The following is a 13,377-nucleotide window of genomic DNA, read 5'->3' on the forward strand; positions in this document are numbered from 1 at the left end:
GCCACTTTTTCCACCCCAGGTGTCATTTTATAAATCTCTATCATGCTCCCCCTACTGTACTATCCTCCTTTTGAACTAAGAAGTCCCAAATATGTTAGTCTTTCCCAGTAGGGAAGCCACTCTGACCCTCTGATCATTTCCGTTGCTTTTTTTCTGCACCTTGTCTACAACATGTTTTCTGAGAGGCAGTTACCAAACTTGTACAAAGCATTACGTATGCAGCCTTGCAGTTAATCTATAAAAAGTCATGACTATACTGGTTGCTTTATTTCCAGTCCCTTTCCTAAGAATCTCTAGCATGTTCTTTGCCTTTTCCCGTGTCAATTAACATTTCATAACATGATCCCAAGCAGTAACCTCAGAGTATACACAAGCCAATATGTATCCTGCATATTCAGTTTTACCATGCTAATTCCACCCTCCGATGTGGAGATCATCTTCTTGCGAATCTCAGTTTTACTAAATCTTTAAGCTGATCCAGGGTGGTGGATACACATAGCCAGGAAGTTCCAGGTTCAAGTTCACATGCTCACCAGGAAGCTTCAGGCAAATCCATGTTCTCTCAGCCCACACCTCTATACAGAGTAAGGGAAGGACACTGGTCTATCTAGCAGAGCTGTTGTAAGGATTATTGTGCTAATGATAGTTTTGAACATTAGAAATAAACTACAATTTTAAGTATTAAGACTATGAAAATGAATTCTGATTACATTCCTGTTTAACACAGGCAGGATGGTACACCTCCCCAATGCCACAATGACCTTTTAGAACAGAATTTAGTATCTCAGAAGAAACCTCCACCAACTTAACTGGGTCAATCCTGTGGCTTTCCTTGGGAACATCTCCACAGATATTGCTCCCAATATATAGTACCTCTGGAGAGGTAGAGAAAATAGGAGCACACACTTATAGAATCACCTACCTCTGCATTCTGTCTAAAAGTTCCATGCACCTCTGAGACTTACTCAACTGCTTCATTAACAGCAGCAACACCCATTACAGAAGCAGAGGCCACAAAGAGAGAAAGTGACACACAGCATAACTTTGAGATATATTCAAGTTTATTTGTACTATTGCCCTTTTTCTCCAAAGAAGAAAATTTCGGGTTCCTTTGTGATCACTGAGTCGAAGCAAGGGGGAAGGAAGAAACAGAGAAACTTTGGTCCCAAAACAAAAAAAAGTGTCAGGGAATCCATTTTCTGTGCTGTTTTAGGAATCATCTCTACACAAACTCCAGGCTGGGTGTTATAGCTCCAGGGTGGACATACACACAGCAAGCAAGCATAAAGCTTTCTTCACTCTTTTCCCTCCACCTCAGGCAGTTCTTCTTACAGTCAAAAGTTTGCCAGCACAAAGAAATCTCAAGGGGGTTTCCCAGTTTGGGATACCAAGGTGGCACATGGTTGTCCAACTGAGCCCAGTATAATGGAAAGATGACCCCATCCCAGCAAGAATACCGGCCAAAGTATCTTTTCATTCACCATGCTCTCCCCTAGCAAGGGATACCCCATTCCAATGTCAACCAAGAGAATGGATCACAACTCAGAATGGACCGTTTTTGCGACAATGAGCAGCTTGGCAAGTTGCGAGCGGAACTTGCCTTCCTTGTGAGACACTAGGGAAAAAGAAAAAAAAAGGACAACACTTAAGTATGGAACAGACAAGAACACAAAGTGGCAGAAGCACTTGGTCTTCATAGCCATGTTGGTTCCAAGGACAAAGTGACTGAAGGAAGCAATGTAAACTGGAGGGGGGAGGGGGCTCCAGCTACTAACATAATAGGGCAGTGGTCTACCAGCTCTATTGCAACCCACCAGGCCGTGCAACACTGCCCCTTTCCCTGGGGGCAGGGGGAAAGCAGCAATGTGATTCCCAGGATTGCGCCACTGTGAGGGAAGGGGGCATCACTTTTAAACTTATGTGCTGCCAGGGTCCGAGGGGTGTGGGGAGCCCCGCGGATTACTCTGCAGGGCTCCCCACAGCTTGTAAAAAGTGGAAATTGCTACCACGACAAAACTGGAAGTGGGTTGTGTGTATTGGAATCCTGGAAGATCTGGTGAGGAGGTAGGATGTGGTGTAAAAGGTGGCCCCTTTAAGGGTAAGGCCTGGGCATCCAGAAGAGAGTGTGCTGCACAGCTGCAACCACTTGAAGGCAATAGGTCCATCAGACATAAAAGCACCTGATGAAGGGAGAGTTTAGTGTGGGTAGCAGAAGGAGGAAAGCTTGAGGAAGGACAGACTGGAAAAATGGACTGAGGAATTGATGGCTAATAGACTGCTGGAACTGCTGATGGACTGATGTGTGAATGGACTTTGGAAGCTGCTGGAGCAGAAACTACTGGAGACGCTAAGACTGGTGTTTGGCTGCTGTGCCCAAGATCTGCTGAGGACCAAGGGGCTGCTGTAGTGGCGGGAGGCTGCTGGCAGGAAGGAGGACCTCTGTAGGTTAAACAGGAGAGCTACCCTGGTGGTGGGGTCCAGCAGTACCGCAGGGCAGAACCAGGGTCAGAGGAAAGAAGGGGAACTAATCAGCTAAAAATGGACATAGTTCTCCAGGTGGAGCTTGGACTGGGAATCTGGCAGAACAGCGTGATCGCAACTTTCACTTGGTACAAGTCAGAGGTAGTACTCACACATAACATACACACAACTTCTTAAACAAGTTCTGTAAAGCAAATGGATCTCTCCCGACAAGGAATTCTCACAACTCTCTGCAAATGAGCCTCAAGAAAGGCATGGGGGCTGCCTAGAGCGCTGGGGCACTGTAGATGTCCCTGAAGTAAGCAGTGTAAATGTGGACAATGAACAGCTTCAGAAGTCACTTTTGTTCCACTAGAGGGCACAACATCCTACAAAAGCCCCAAGAATGCCTTTCTGAAGTCAGTCTACCCACAGGAGATACAAGGCATATTGGAATAGGATTCCAATAGAGAGAACTCCAGCACAGTATCAGGGGGCAAGAAAACCACAAGCTTTGGGTGGAGGGGAAAATCAGGCAATTGCCTTCTCTGTGGCTTGGACACAGCAACAGTCAGGATAAAAAATTATTTCCCCTGCATCTGGGCAGATCACAAGAAAGACATGGAGGCAGTGGTGTGCCCCCATCTGCCCCCAGCACATATGCCCCTCAGAACACTTAACTATCAAGGTTTACAGACACCAATAGACCTCCCCTTTGTGAAGTGGTCCTTAACAGCTTCAAACCATTTGGAGAGTAGAAAGTGTGGTAGCAGGGACTGGTGGAAGAAATTTGGTTAGCTACATCCAATCAGAGTTACCCAAACACACAAATAATTTCCAACTTAACAGGCATGAGACTATATTAGATACTATCCAGTCCTCAGGACAAGACTCAGACCAAGGACCAAAATCAAATTCCATCCATGACTGTACAAAAGCTCTCAACCAGGCCTCTGTACTCAACTTCTACTGCAGTTAGTGGAAGTGCCACAAGAATACAAATACGTCACTTCTTCTGACCCACCTGCTGTCTCGGTCACGTGGAATTCCTCCTCCTTTAAGGGGACATCACTCTGTCCTCCAGCTGCAGCTGTGGACTACAAAAAGACATAAGATGTTCAGCTAGGGTGGAAAAGCCCAACAGGAGGCAGATGCTCAGGTGGGTGTGCTTGACAGTTTCTCTCATTTATTGCAGCTGACAACTGTTGCAAGACGACAGCACCTGGGCCACATGAACAGTATGGGTACTATTACTTTCATTAGGCTAAGCTGGTGCAGATGGGAAATAAAAATTCATTATTCCTAAAAGGAAAACGGATCATCATCATCATGCATGAACAAAATCTAACATCTATCAAATCTGTCTGCATCTACATTTGAGACAGGTTACTTCAAGAATACTGCCATAAGAACATACAAAGAGCCTTGCTGGATCAGACCAAGGGCACATGCAGTCCAGCCTCCTATATCTCACTAGTCTGTCCACTGAACAGTATATGTTTTAACAGCAATTCACAATCATCTCTTCCATCTCCCCCGCATTGCAAAGACCCAAAGGGACTTACGTAGGCCATGCCATACTCTATCTTGGCTCCTTTGACTTCACCTTTAAACTGGGTGAAAAAGAGGTAAGACTGTCCCTGAGGCCTAAAAGGCAAAAAGGAAAACATGACTATGATACTGAGGAAAATTATATACAGCAATCCAAACAGATTTCCAAACAGACCAAGACTATGTATGAACCAGCTGTATGCTGAGTTGACCATAGATCCCTCTAGCACAGGTCTGTCTATATCAACTAACAGTAGCTCTCCAGGGTTCCAGTGATTATCCAGTATTACCTGGAAATACTGGGGATTTCAACAGCGACCATCTGTATGCAAAGTGTGTGCTCTCCCACTGAGCAACCAAGCATTCCACCAAATCAGCATTTAGAGTATGACCTTAGGCTATCTCAAACTTTCAGAGAAGAGGAAGAACAAAGGCATCACTTTCAGTATTTGCAGAGAGCAGAGAAAGCACAGGACAGCCTCCTGGCACAGGGCCTATCCTCTCCATCCCACTTCTTTCTGGGTCTGCAGGAACTGCCACAGAATGGAAGCAAATCTGAACTGAGGACTTCTTGGTTCAAACCTCTTGGTCAACAGTATACATAACAAACCCTCTCCTAACATGAATTTCCTCCACCCAGAATATTGCGCAAGAGTGAACAAGCCCATTCAGTTCACTTTGAAGAATCAAGCAATGACTTCTGAGGAAAAGTGCGGAGAGGGGCAATGCCTCCAAACTCAGGGAACAGGAGCAACATGAAAGACTATGCTCTCTCAGTGAAACTGAGTAAGGGAAACATCCCTGTTCTTTAAAGAGAATTCATTGTACACACCTCACAACTGAACAAGAGAACAACTGGTTGTCTTCACTGACTCCAACATTCATCTGCCATTGCTGGGAAGACAAGAGGGATAGTAGTCGATCATCACATACACATATCACTTCATGCACCCACCCACTGCATAAGCAAGCATCCAGAAATCTCCTTAACCCAAATCACAACATGGACAGGTATGTTGGGAAAGCAAGCTGTATTTCTTGGTATGCAACCACAACTTTGCAGCAGCCAGTCCCTGAAATGACAGCTGAAAACACTTCCCATGTTTGTAAACATCTGATATCATGGCAAGAGAGAAGAGTCAGGTTTTTCCTAGCCCTAGTCCAACTGACGGCATGTGCTTTGCTCATAAACCCACCATTTGTCAACATTCTCTAGACTGCACCTTCCCTCTGAGCAGTTTGCAAGAAGAGCACTGCAACTTGTAGAACAGTCCTACAGGGTGGTGAACAACAAAGAACTTCAGCAAAACTGATCCAAGGGGGAAACAATTTACCTCATTAGTCCCACCCTGAGCAGCATAGGTAAAAGTGCAGGTGTAGTCCCCCTGGGGAAAAAAAGGTAGAAACAAAGATTTTAAAAATGCAGTGTTCTTTCTAGCACTGACTCCATTACACACTTGCCTATCAACTGACATAGCTAAGATATGTGGCACCCAGGGGCACAAAAAATTTTAACATTCCCCCTGCACAGTCTCCCCAAGTCTCAGAAGGCTGCTTTTTCTGCTTCTGGTCTGTCATCAGGGGTACAGGTTGGCACTCCCTCAAAGCATGGCACCTGGGTTGTGTACCCCCCCGCCCCCCTTAGCTACACCATTAGGAGATTCTTCTCTTCTTCTCTCTTCAGTATCTGAATTTGGCCCAGCTGGAACTTGCAAAATGCTATGTCATAACTGCAGAAAGCTTTGCTTAAGGAGACTCACCCCCCCCAACCTCCAGGCTTTTTTCACCATGCAGGTCCTCTTTTTAAGCATGTTTTAATGCTTCTGTTGTTACATAACTGAAATACAGAGTTGTATTTTACAGATTTCATCTGCAGCCCCACAAATGTTTTATTGTTTAAGGGCTATGCTAGTGTTTAAAAGTGTAATTTCATATGTTGTTTCTGTAAGCCACCTTGGATAGCTCTGTGAAACGGCAGGACAGAAATCATTTTAACAAATAAAGGAAAACAATCAGTGTCGTCGCTAGGGGGCATGGGGGGTGCGGGCCACACCGGGTGACGTGCAAGAGGGGGGTGACGTGCACTGGGAGGGTGATGTACTAAAATCGTGCCGGTTAGGAGTAATACCAACATGTTATATATTGTTGGATGCGGAATTTCGAGCAGAATGCAATGCAAAAAACGGGAGTGAAATATCTACTTTCTATCAGAAGTTATTGACAAAAAACCAGAAAACAAAAAATGCATGGAACCCAATGGAAAGAGAAACCAAGGGGTATCGCGCATTTACTTGCGAGTAGGTGAACATGCCTTAGTCCAACTGAAAGGGCAGGCAGAGAGGAAGCCAACAACACCAGAATGGTCCTGATCCAATGAACGTAGCCCCCCAAAAAACATCCGAGAAGGATGTCCCTCCCTCCAAGCTGTCGAATGTATTGAGCCCTATGGAAAGCAAAACTAAGCCACTTGGTCATGTTTACTCATGAGTAAGCAAACATGCCTGGGTTCCTGGACAGGTCAGGCAAAGGGAAATGTGAGGCCACCAGAATGGTCCTGATTTGATGCAACTGGAGCCCAACAAATGTACTGGGTAGGGGTGAAAATCTTACTGATTCTTTTTTTTGGGGGGGGGTGTTATTGCAGGCAGGCTACAGAGAAAATTCCATTGGTGGAACAGAGCTGGCTTTCCCTTATTTATTGATTTTACTTTAATTTATTTATAATTATTTATTTTAATTTGCTTTATGATGGGTCCTGGACAGATTGTCATTCTAAGAAGTGGGTTCCAGTGCTAAAGGTTTGAGAACTGCTCCAATAAGGTGTCAGTAAGTTGACACCCTGGGGGGAGGTGACACCACTAGTGACCAAAATCACTATTTGGAGGAATACTACCATCATGTTATATATTAATCAGTGTGTAATTTCATGCAGAATGCAATGAAACAAACTACATTGAAATCTCTTTATTCTATCAAAAGGTACAGCCAAAAAACCAGTGGGGGCGGGGCGATGGTAGATCACCACAGGGTACGGGGTGGTGATGCGCTGGCCTCCCGCACCGGGTGATGCAAACCCTAGTGACGCCACTGAAAACAATGGTATCTTCTTTGGATCATGAGCCCTCAAAATAAAGATGCTCTATGGAGCAATTATGAGGGCTGGATCAACAATATAATTTTGGAAACATGAACAAGAAGTAAAATTAATTAGGTTGCTTTCTCCTTGGGATATATGAAGGTAAAATATAAAGTTTGCCCTTTACCCAACACAGCCCTATTTTGCTCATCTGTGCTCTATTCAGTTGGCTGTACACATACGTTTTTAATTCCTATTATGCTTTGCTTCTATTAGTGCCCAATCCTATGCGTGGCTACTCAGAAGTAAACCCCATAATAGTCAAAGGAGCCTACTCTCAGGTAAGTGAGGATAGGATTGCAGCCTAAGTTTCTCTTTTGGCAACCCAGATCTACTGACAACCCCCCTCCCCACAAACTTTCACTGATAAGAAATTCAGACACAGACTAGTGATTAGGAATGGGGCAAACTGCACAAGCTGCTTCCAATACAGACATTGCAACTCAGTATGCAACTCTAAGGGTGCAATCCTAACCCCTTAAGTCAGTGCTTCCCAGCACAGACATAAGGGCAATGCAGCTCTGAGGTAAGGGAACAAACATTCCCTTACTTTGAGGAGGCCTCAGTGAGTGACACCCAACTGCAGGATGCAGCACACGCCCCCTTAGCACTGCTATGCCAGTGCTGGAAAGTACTGACACAAGGGGTTAGGATTGTGCCCTAAATAGTTGACATTCAAATTGCACTTCAGAGCATCCAAAAGCAACAGGCTAATGCATATGAATGCAGCATTTACAAACACTTCTGCAAGCATCAGCATCCCCATATTACAGGGAGATGAGAGATTGCAGTTTATCCAAGATTGCTCAATGAGCTGATGGTGAAGATAGGATTCGAACTGGGGACCTACCAAATTCACAGTTCGGTTTCACATCTGCTGCACTGCTTCTCCTTACATGTACACATAATACTCCAAGTCAGCTCACACAGATCTGCCCATACTAGCTTAGTGGCTACCGAGTGCCCTTTGTGGGATAGAAAGGCAGAATATATCCTGCAAGGTCGTGTCTGACTTGAGGGGGCAGTGCTCATCTCCATCTCCAAGCTGAGGGAGCCAAATGTTATCCAAAGATATATTCCATGGTCATGTGGCCAGCATGATTAAACACTGAAGCACACAGAATGCTGTTCCCACCAAAGTGGTACGCATTTACATGCTTTCGAACTGCCAAGTTGGCAGGAGCTGAGGCAAGTAACAGGAGCTCACCCTATTCTGCAGCACTGGGTTCTTGAACTCCTGGGCTGCTGACCCTCCAGCTGGCAGTCCAATGTATTTAACTACTCAGCCACCGCATGGCCTATACACACACAGGTCTGCACCACTTAATGACAGGGATACACTCTCCCTTGTTATGCGATTACATTATTAAGCAAACATTCAGCCCAATCTAGTTCCTTTGTTGTATAAACAGACACTCCCTGCCAGACACTAGCTGGCTGTACAAGTTACTGGAGACAGCTTGTCTCTTCTTTACTATTAGAAGCCTCTCTGTAAGCAGACACTCTGCTGCAGGCTATGGAAGAGGTGATTGCCTCATTAAGAGCATCTTTATTGTGCTTTGACCACTACCATATATGTGGTCTGTTGTTAATCGGAAGGTTGTTAAGTGGCAGGTGCCTGTGTGTGTGTGTGCATATGGAGTGCGCACGGAGTGTGTGGAATGGCAGACTTTAGTATGTCAACATAGTGCGTGGGTTGTGGGTGCTTGGGCACCTCACAAAGTGGTGGCACTTTTTGAAGGACTCCGGAGGGGAGGGGAGGGGAGGGGAGGGGAGGCTCTGCCCTCACCTGCCTCCCCACCCACCGCACCTCCCCACTTCAACAGCTGCACCTTCTCAACCTAGCCCACCTTTCAAGGGTCAATTGGTGGCCTTTAGGTCTTCCTAGAGCGCAAAAGGAGGCTGGTGCCCCCCTAAAGCGAATGAACTCCTGTCCGTCCACACAGGGGCAGTGCCAGGAGACTCCACCCACACATTGAGTCCCAGCTTACGGCCAATTTAGTTCCAGGTGAACCAGAGTTCTGCCACTTGGCCACTTTCTACGGAAGCCTCGCAGGGACACGCCAACACCCCTCACTCCCTCCCTCTCCAGCTCTGGAAGCCTCTTGCCCCCAGCCCCTCGTCCACTGGGAGACGCAGATTTCTCTCCAATCACCGCTTGAACCAATCACAACGACGATACCGCAGTTGCCCCGCCTCCTTACGGCAACTGACAGGCAACTCAGCCAATCGGCTGGGGCCACCTAATCGCTTAGCCTCTCCTTCTCACCAGGCTTTTGGAGAAGGAGTGGACCATTCCTCCGGGCCTCACGTCGAACTCGGCTGTGGTGACGCCCTCCTCCGCCCGCAACACCGAAGGACGGAGCTGAAGGAGAAAGAGAGTGAAAAGCAGCCCGTCCCAGAGTCTCCGCTCACTGAGCAGCCTGGGCGCCGCCATCTTTTGGAGAGGAAAGGCGAAACGCGAGAGTTTGATGATTGGGCTACGGAAAGCAGGAAGGACCAATCGCATGGCTCCTCGTGATTTTTTAATCGTGATGTCAGGGTGGCCATATTTAAAGAGGGCAGCGTTGCCCACACTGGGAGGGGATTAACCCTTTCGTGATTCATGACCCCTTTCGCCTCCTTTCCAAGCGTGGGCACACAGTGGGCGCTGCCAGGCGATGAGTGGTGAACAGTATTTGTTTCTGTTCATCAGCCTGTCATATTTTAAAGGCTCTGGGGTGGGAGGTTGATAAAAACACAGTGAGTGAATCATTATTAACCTGTGGAACTCACTGCCACAGGATGCCACTAACTTAGGGTGACCAGATGTCATAACCACAAAAGAGGACAAGGCACCCCAAAATGTAGGACATACATGAAAAAATGTAGGACAGGACAACATAAAAACTAAAAATATATTGATTTCATGTGGTTAATTTAAACATTATATTCTATAATAATAATAATAATTAATAACAACAACAATAATAACAATTAATAAATCATATTATACAATCATATGATATATATTATATATAATATACTGTATTATAAATAAAAATATATTATTGTTATTGAAGAATATGTTTTATATTAAATTATATTATATTATATACACTATATATATGCATGCTATACATAGTATAGTATATATAAGTATAATATATATAGTTTATATATGTATAGTATTCATTTATGTATATGTGTAGTACAGTGGTTCTCACACATTTAGCGCCAAGACCTACTTTTTAGAATGAGAATCTGTCAGGACCCAACGGAAGTGGGTCAAGCAAGAACATTTTTAATAATCCTAGGCTGCGACCCTACCCACACTTACCCAAGAGTAAGTCCCATTGATTATCATTGTTAAAATAATATACATAGTAGCTTGTTAAACATACAGGTCTGTAACATTTCCCCAAATGCAGTCACATACCATGGTAACATCAATAATATATTAAAAATAAAATATTGAAATGAATGGGGACCCACCTGAAATGAGTCTCACAAACCCCAGCAAGGGGGGAAAGAATTGAGGAGGTGATAATAGCTGCATTTAAGCCTTCTTTCATGTGCTCAGGGGGAAGGGAGAAGTGAAGCCTGCAGAGAGAATGATTGATGGATTGTCAGCCAGCTGCCCTCTGGCATTATTAAACAACTGTTTTCCTTTAATTTAAAGGGCCCTTCTCATCAGCTTTGAGAAAGAAAAATCTGTGGAGTGTGTGGATAATTAGAGTATACCTGATCACTTGTATGACTGTCTGCAACAGTAAAAAGCAGTTTTTTAAACTGATTTTAAAGGGGTGTATTTTTTCCCTTCTCCAGGGATCAGCACATTCCTTCTCATTTGCAAGGGCCATTCGTGTTGAATCAATTATGTGTATAAAAAATCCATGTATAACAAGGTTGGACCTGTATATTATATTATATTAAAAACTATATTACATATAATTTATTAATTACAATTACTGCCTGCAGAGGCCTGCTCACAGGAAAAAGGACATTTAAGTTTTTTCCAGGACACAAGACTAAAAAAGAGGACATGTCCTGGAAAAAGAGGACATCTGGTCACCCTGCACTGACTTAAATTGGATTATGGTCCAAGTAGTAGTGTTAGCTACTTTGCTGCTACTACTTGGATTTATGGTCCAAGTAGTAGTATTAGCTAATTTGCTGCTACATTTTCATAATGCCTGAGCAAGGTCTGTCATATTCTAAGTGTGGCATCAAGCACAAAAGGAGAGGGGGAATTGAACCTAACAACTCCATGATGGCCCAGTCATCCCAGTAACTCCGCCAGTGTTCATCATGGAAACCTCAGCATTATCCTTTAGTCTTAAGGGTCCAACACCTTCAACACCTTCAGCTGTATTTATGCTACAGACTTACAAGTGCAATCCTGTGCTTGTGTATTCATAAATCCTACTAAATTCAATGGGGTTACTCCCAAGTAAGTAAGCAAAAAATTGTAGCCTTAAATTGGTGTAACAATCATTTTGTTTTTCCAACAAACCCTGAGACCTTTACGTATGTGAGCAGAGAGCTCAAGGGTTCAGTCACTACACACACACTCAAGCTACAATTCCCAGAATGCTTTGGAGATGATTCAGCCAATAGTGCAGAGCAGGTATACTGTTAGACAATATGGTTAAATCCTGAGGTGACATTTGAACCAGGAACTGTGGCTCATAGTTCAGTCTTGTCCACTGACATAGAAGCTCACTCATTTATGCAAATGTATGTAATCTTAGAATCATGGAGTTGGAAGGGGCCTAATAGGTCATCTAGTCCAAACCCCTGCCTTAGGCAGGACCCCATTTTCTGCAATATAAACTGTAAACTAAGGAAGTGTTTAGAACTCAAGAGTTCTGAGCAGGTTAGGGTGATCTTGAACTGAAACCACTCAGACTTAAACTGCTTGAAAGGTTTTTTCCCCCCAGCGAACTGCAACTTGGCCCAAATCTAAGAACTCTGAATTGACTGGAACCAGAACTGAACTCCTAAACAAGAAAGCATGGCAAGTAGATACTCGGGTATAGTATGTGAAATTTTTGCCAAGTAATCAAGCTCCAATTTTCACTTTGTCTGATCTCCGGGTCAATCAGAGCCTTTCAACTCTGAACAGGTTCTTTCTCTGCTAAGCTTAGGCAGGCAGCTGGTTAGCTGCTATAGTTATGGAAATGGAAAAGGTGCAAAAGAGAGCGACTAAGATGATTACGGGGCTGGGGCACCTTCCTTATGAGGAAAGGCTACGGCGTTTGGGCCTCTTCAGCCTAGAAAAGAGACGCTTGAGGGGGGACATGATTGAGACATACAAAATTATGCAGGGGATGGACAGAGTGGATAGGGAGATGCTCTTTACACTCTCACATAATACCAGAACCAGGGGACATCCACTAAAATTGAGTGTTGGGCAGGTTAGGACAGACAAAAGAAAATATTTCTTTACTCAGCGCGTGGTCGGTCTGTGGAACTCCTTGCCACAGGATGTGGTGCTGGCGTCTAGCCTAGACGCCTTTAAAAGGGGATTGGACGAGTTTCTGGAGGAAAAATCCATTATGGGGTACAAGCCATGATGTGTATGCGCAACCTCCTGATTTTAGGAATGGGTTAAGTCAGAATGCCAGATGTAGGGGAGAGCACCAGGATGAGGTCTCTTGTTATCTGGTGTGCTCCCTGGGGCATTTGGTGGGCCGCTGTGAGATACAGGAAGCTGGACGGGATGGGCCTATGGCCTGATCCAGTGGGGCTGTTCTTATGTTCTTATGTTCTTAGTTACTTTCCTGGGACATTTCAGCCAAAGTTAACCTTTTATTCCCCTTTGTTCCCTTTTGCTGCTGCAATCTGATTCCCTTTTGCAAAGGCTTTGCATTTGGCAGAGGTCTTTTTTTTTTCAACAGCAGGATGGGATCCCCTTTCCATTTGAAGCAACAATTCCCAGGCTACAATTCAATGCAGCATTACTTAAGAATAATACCCATGGAAAACAGTGGGTCTACTTCTGAGTAAAAGGGTTGCAAATATATGCATGAATTGAATTGCACACTCCCAGTTATGTGTTATGGGTTGTATGTTGTATGTAGAGCTTCTGGCTTCACACACCAGACACCTTAAGGGTGGATTTGATTCATGGTTCTCGTGCAGTGGTTCCCAACCTTTTTCACTTGCATATCCCTGGGCAATAATAAATTGTACCCTTCATATTAGCAAAATGTTTGTAATAATACGCGCCCTCATCTCCTCTCTAT

General features: G+C 44.6%; 1 protein-coding gene across 1 annotated transcript; it reads right to left on the reverse strand.

The window, feature by feature from the left end:
* Positions 1–1,043: 1,043 nt before the first annotated feature.
* On the reverse strand, positions 1,044–9,600 carry MYDGF (myeloid derived growth factor). Its single transcript, XM_066636189.1, has 6 exons — positions 9,417–9,600; positions 5,346–5,396; positions 4,844–4,905; positions 4,026–4,107; positions 3,485–3,557; positions 1,044–1,615 (listed from the first exon to the last, which is right to left on the reverse strand). Exons 1-6 carry the CDS (start codon positions 9,582–9,584, stop codon positions 1,536–1,538), a joined length of 516 nt encoding a protein of 171 aa, XP_066492286.1. The 5' UTR covers positions 9,585–9,600; the 3' UTR covers positions 1,044–1,535.
* Between the last annotated feature and the right edge of the window lie 3,777 nt (positions 9,601–13,377).

This window comes from Tiliqua scincoides, chromosome 8, assembly GCF_035046505.1.
Source record: "Tiliqua scincoides isolate rTilSci1 chromosome 8, rTilSci1.hap2, whole genome shotgun sequence".
NCBI classification, from domain to species: domain Eukaryota; kingdom Metazoa; phylum Chordata; class Lepidosauria; order Squamata; family Scincidae; genus Tiliqua; species Tiliqua scincoides.

Coding starts and splice junctions, on each gene's coding strand:
- MYDGF (XM_066636189.1), bottom strand. CDS start 9,584: ATGGCGGCGCCCAGGCTGCTCAGTGAGCGGAGACTCTGGGACGGGCTG. Junction 5,397..9,416: donor ACTCCTTCTCCAAAAGCCTG/GTGAGAAGGAGA, acceptor TTTTTTCCCCAG/GGGGACTACACCTGCACTTT. Junction 3,558..4,025: donor TAGAGTATGGCATGGCCTAC/GTAAGTCCCTTT, acceptor GTCTTTTTGTAG/TCCACAGCTGCAGCTGGAGG.